Source organism: Topomyia yanbarensis, chromosome 3 (assembly GCF_030247195.1).
Source record: "Topomyia yanbarensis strain Yona2022 chromosome 3, ASM3024719v1, whole genome shotgun sequence".
Taxonomy (NCBI): Eukaryota; Metazoa; Arthropoda; class Insecta; order Diptera; family Culicidae; genus Topomyia; species Topomyia yanbarensis.
The window spans coordinates 83,705,845-83,710,634 of record NC_080672.1 but is presented as its reverse complement, the minus strand read 5'-3'; the positions used below and the strand labels follow the sequence as shown (position 1 = coordinate 83,710,634).

Genomic DNA, 4,790 nt, shown 5'->3' with positions numbered 1-4,790 from the left:
ATAAACCAATTTTTATAATATTTTAACAGCTATATACAGAGAGGTGCCACTGTGCGTCATCGTTGTTCGCTCATTCACCTATCATTGATTTTCTGCTCGGATCTTGGAATTGGTCCCTCTTGTGAATTTCTTTTTCAAAGGTGTTTCCTTATGGTGAAATTCAATTCAACAATTTATTTAAAAAAAATGCCAAGGAGCAATTCTCGTCCTTGAACACTTTTTTAAAGATTTGTTTAAAAAAATGTAAAGTAAGGGAACCTTCCACATACAATGTACCTTATCAAATAAACAAACTGAAAACAATAAGCACTCTTCTTCAAAACATTTATTTGCGAATAATTTCAACGCATTTACCCTGCTCTTTGTTTATTTCAACAATATCTACATTGTTGACACCTAGAAACGGACAATTAGTCCTATTAAAACAGCTCCAAAAATTGCTAATACTCAACCTATTAACTTACCTACCTTAATCACTGAATTCCTGAATAATTTCACTGATTCCAACTCGCTTCATCCACAGTTTGGATACAACATATTCAAACGTTTGATGTCCTTGTAACTCATGCCAACCCGTTGCCCGATGGTAATACCGCTCTCGAACGGGATGATGGTATCGGCACCAGTTGCACTGAATGCCGTCGGTCCGTAGTGCATTACACTCAGGTAGTCGTACGAAATGCCAAAATCGTCGATCACGGATGAACTGTACCGATCAAAGTTGCTCTCCTTACCGGCCTGTATCGCAGCCCAGTTGATTTTGATGTAAAAGTCTCGATCCGAGGCACTCTGCATGTGAACGAAACCTAGCGCATGGAGAAACTCGTGCATAATGGTACCTCGGCTCATACATCCGTTCGGCTGTAGATTCAGCTGCTGCGCTCCACCACGACGGCCCAGATAGGACCAACAGCCGGTGTATTCGCCCGTCACTTTGACGTAATCCGTCTGAGTCGTTCGCTCGACAAACAATACACAGCTAACCAGCATGATTTGTTGCAGGGCCGATTTGATGGAATTTTCCTGGGCCAATGCTAGAAGATAAGTTGGGAACTTCCGTTCGATAACTCTTGTTCAAAACGTTAACCAAATCGTAACTTACAGAACGCACCGCTGTCGATCGAGTAATAGACAATATTTTTCGGCCAGCGATAGGTCGCTCCGATCAAGGAGGTCCGACCGTCCTGTATGATATCTTCTTGGACGTCCGTTAGAATTATATCACCCTGGAAGTAGTCGCCCTTCTGTTCCAGCTCAGTTGCCGATGGATTAACTAGGAGTATATTGATATTTATGAGTTGCAAGGTTATTTTAACGAATAATAAGAGGAGGTTTTACAGATCTCGCCATCTTCGGAAGGTCCATCCAATGGAGCGCAAATGGCAATTCCGATCAAGACCAGCAACCACAGAACGGATGTCATTTTTTCTCTCTGAAAGAATTAAGAAAATAACAATGAGTGAGGGCAACTTAGTGATGATTTATTTAATTCAGTGCGTTTATGTGTTCACGATTACGGCCGAAAAGGATCACAACCCGTAGTAGTTAACTAACTTTGGAAGATTACGATTGTTAGCGGGCATTGGTTATTTGGTAAGCCCATTGTTAGGATTCGGTTTCTAACCCAGAGACATGGCGTTACATAGAAATTTAAAAAAGAACTTTTGGCGTCTTTTCGTACCTAAACATGATCATTACATGGATGTTGACCCACTAAACACGAATACAATTGATAACAATATTGTGGAGACGCTTTTTATGAAATATTCGATTTTCAAAATTCGTCAGAAGAGTTTGAGTATGTCTCGAGGTCTTTTCAGTCGATTAGATCGAGAATTCAAATTTAGAGTTATTTCCGGAGGAGTCAGGAGCAAAACACTTGCTCCTTTTCGCTCCGGTTTACTACCAGAAGAGAAAAAGGAAAAAAAGAGAAGAAGAGTATACCGGATCGATTTTCTCCTTGTATGATCCGGAGTACTTCCAGTTTTTCCTAGTATTGGAACAAACCAACATCAACCAGCAATATTGTGCAAAATCTCAGTTCGTTCCATTGATTTTGATGTTATGTACGTGAATTTTTATATCAATTGTAAAGTTGAAGCCATTTCAGATCATTGTTAATACTCTAATAAGTTTAGTGTGATCAAGGCGTTAGTATTTTTTCAAATGATCTGGTTGTATACTGCATATGATCGCATATCAGTCCCATAAAGATAGCAAGTCTCATAGAAAACGGGACAAATATGCGATCATGGGTAATATATTTATATTCCGTTTAATCGTTTCCCGATTGAAATATTCCCATTTCTACTTACCATGATCGGTTCAGTTTGAAAGAATCACCTCACTGTTTCACTGCCAAATTTGGTGTGGCTAATCTTCCAGGAAGCGTGTTGCCTTTTGACATTTATGCACACGCGTTTGCCAAGTTTTCCAACCAATTTTACAACGTCGCGCCAGAGTAAATATTTCAGACAAAATCCGATAAGATAACCGACTAGGATAAAATTCATTCTCGCAATTATGTTCTTCCAAAAAAAGAAAGATGATAGTAAAAATCCGGACAATTGACGCACCACGAAGGTACACTTATTACCAACACACTCTTGTACGTATTTTATTTGTCCTTAGCGTGATATTGCACTACCGACTAAACATTGCACTCGAAGTTGACTGTCTCTGTTTACTTCCGGTTGTTAAAACGATAAGAAAATTTGGAAGATCATGAGTACGAGATCTGTTGACGGGGGATATTTTAAAAACAGTTCAAATATTACGTAGTTTAGGCATACCGGATATGTTGCTTTATTTAAGGAATCGGGAGACTGGATACGTGAAGCGGGGTATCTGCGTGTTATTAAAGCAAAAATGAATTATTTTTGCAGAAAGTTACTGTTGAAGAACCCAATAAACATTTCGTGGTTTTATAAACGTTTTACCAGTTGCTTTATTCAGCTCTAGCTGAACATGGGAAGTATACGCGTAATCATATATCGTTTATTCCACCCTTAAGCATCTGGATTTGGAGAATTTATTCAGCTTGTCTGATTAAGACACATTAAAGAACAATTCTTCATAATGTATACAGCCTGAAGAAAACCACAGTTCAGCTTTATCAATAAACCTCTTCGTTACTGCTATTCAGCTGAGAGAATTATCATAGGAAAATATTAAAAAAAAAATCATTTAATTTCAAGTTCCACACCCCATCAATCTCTTTGGAAGCTATCTTTTTCTATTAATGTTTCGTTTCAGTTAGAGAAAAATTGCATTACCTTGGTGGATATCATATGACGTACCTGGATTCGAAACCCGCAACCTGTTGAATACTAAGCACTTACCTTACTGTCTGCACCAATCTTGCATACATCGAATGCTTAAGATTTCACCGATGTACCGAAAAATCTGGGCTGCTGAATAGAGTATGTACAAAGGCTACAGTAGCCTTTTATAGATTTGAGTGAACCTAGTTGGCTTGGGTTCGAATCCCAACCTACGATAATTTTTTTATTCGTTTTTTTTATTTGATAATTTCTAGAACATTCGGGAATTTTAAATTAGACAATTTACTAGCTTCGAAAACTGATGATTGTAGATGTTTTTGTATTCAACATTACGGTTGTCACAAAACATTTAGATGAGTAAAAATGGGTCTCATATGAAAGAGGTGGTAACTGAATGATGGATTGAAACCATTAATAATTCTAAGGTGGCAATCTCCTCGATTTATTCACCACTCCCTGCCAAATAATTTTCTTTTCAATGTGATTTTTTTTTGGTAAGCGGAAGTCGCTGTTCGAATTCAATAGTTTATATATTTATATCAATTATTTTTTATTGGAATGAAAGTACGTTTAAACTCATTGTACCTTTGTCTGCAAGTCGATAAGTAAAAAAAATCCATGGTAACAACACAGACTAACAGACATGACTCTATGAGGGAATTCCCACAAAAACATCGATCCGGAAATTTTCCCAGAACACTAGCTCCTAGTCTAGTCTAGTCTAGTCTACACATACACAGGCAATACATGTAGGGATTCTGGAAAATTGTTACCGAACGATTGGACAAGGCTCTACGGCAGAACCGACTCTATTGCTGGTATCGCAGGGTCGGCTAGCTACCGGGTAATCAAGGGCTACGCGGATCAAGAACAAAGATCTAAGAATATTCACTTTTCTTATACACTTTTTATTTATGAGTATTTGTAGTGTGTGGGTGTGGGGTGTTATTTACAATTAGTTGTTACTGTGGCGTGTACACTACTCTATTACTCAACGTACCGTACTGTTGCTGCTTCCGTTGATGAGCGTCACGACGCTGACGAAGCCGACGGGCGAGATCCCCTCGCGGACGTCGGCGAAACTGGCCGGATGAAGGCCCCGGTACGATGGTGATCGAGATTGTAGATGGGCCGGACCAGCGGGCGTTGCTGGTTTGGATGCAGGCAGGCGTCTTCCCTCCTTGGCGAGCATCGGCATGACCGCGGCTAACCGCAATGGCCAATACCGAGAGGGGACCCTCCTTTGCGATTAGGGCCTTTGCCCGGGGGTGTAAAATGATGGCGGATGACGAACGACGATCCTTTACGGATTAGGCGCGGAATCCTCCCGGATTCGCGAGCCGAACCGTGTGCTGAACGATTTGATGCGGCGCTAAGAGGCACTAAGAGGTCCTGGTGAAGATATTTACAACACAAGGTTGCTAAAGAATATTATCACTTGGACTAGTAATATACGAAATTAACTGAACGATCGCAACACTTTTTTAAAACTATCTTCCCGCCCCA

The 4,790-nt window shown here is 39.9% G+C and overlaps 1 protein-coding gene across 2 annotated transcripts; it reads right to left on the bottom strand.

Moving 5' to 3' along the window:
• Nucleotides 1–310: 310 nt before the first annotated feature.
• On the bottom strand, nt 311–2,410 carry LOC131690454 (astacin-like). 2 transcript variants are annotated; one of them, XM_058976231.1, is made up of 5 exons: nt 2,316–2,410; nt 1,339–1,432; nt 1,103–1,273; nt 465–1,034; nt 311–396 (listed from the first exon to the last, which is right to left on the bottom strand). In XM_058976231.1, exons 1-4 carry the CDS (start codon nt 2,316–2,318, stop codon nt 514–516), a joined length of 789 nt encoding a protein of 262 aa, XP_058832214.1. In that variant the 5' UTR covers nt 2,319–2,410; the 3' UTR covers nt 311–396; nt 465–513. The 2 variants fall into 2 exon arrangements, with proteins under 2 accessions (XP_058832214.1, XP_058832213.1); XM_058976230.1 differs by having other exon boundaries at nt 311–1,034.
• Between the last annotated feature and the right edge of the window lie 2,380 nt (nt 2,411–4,790).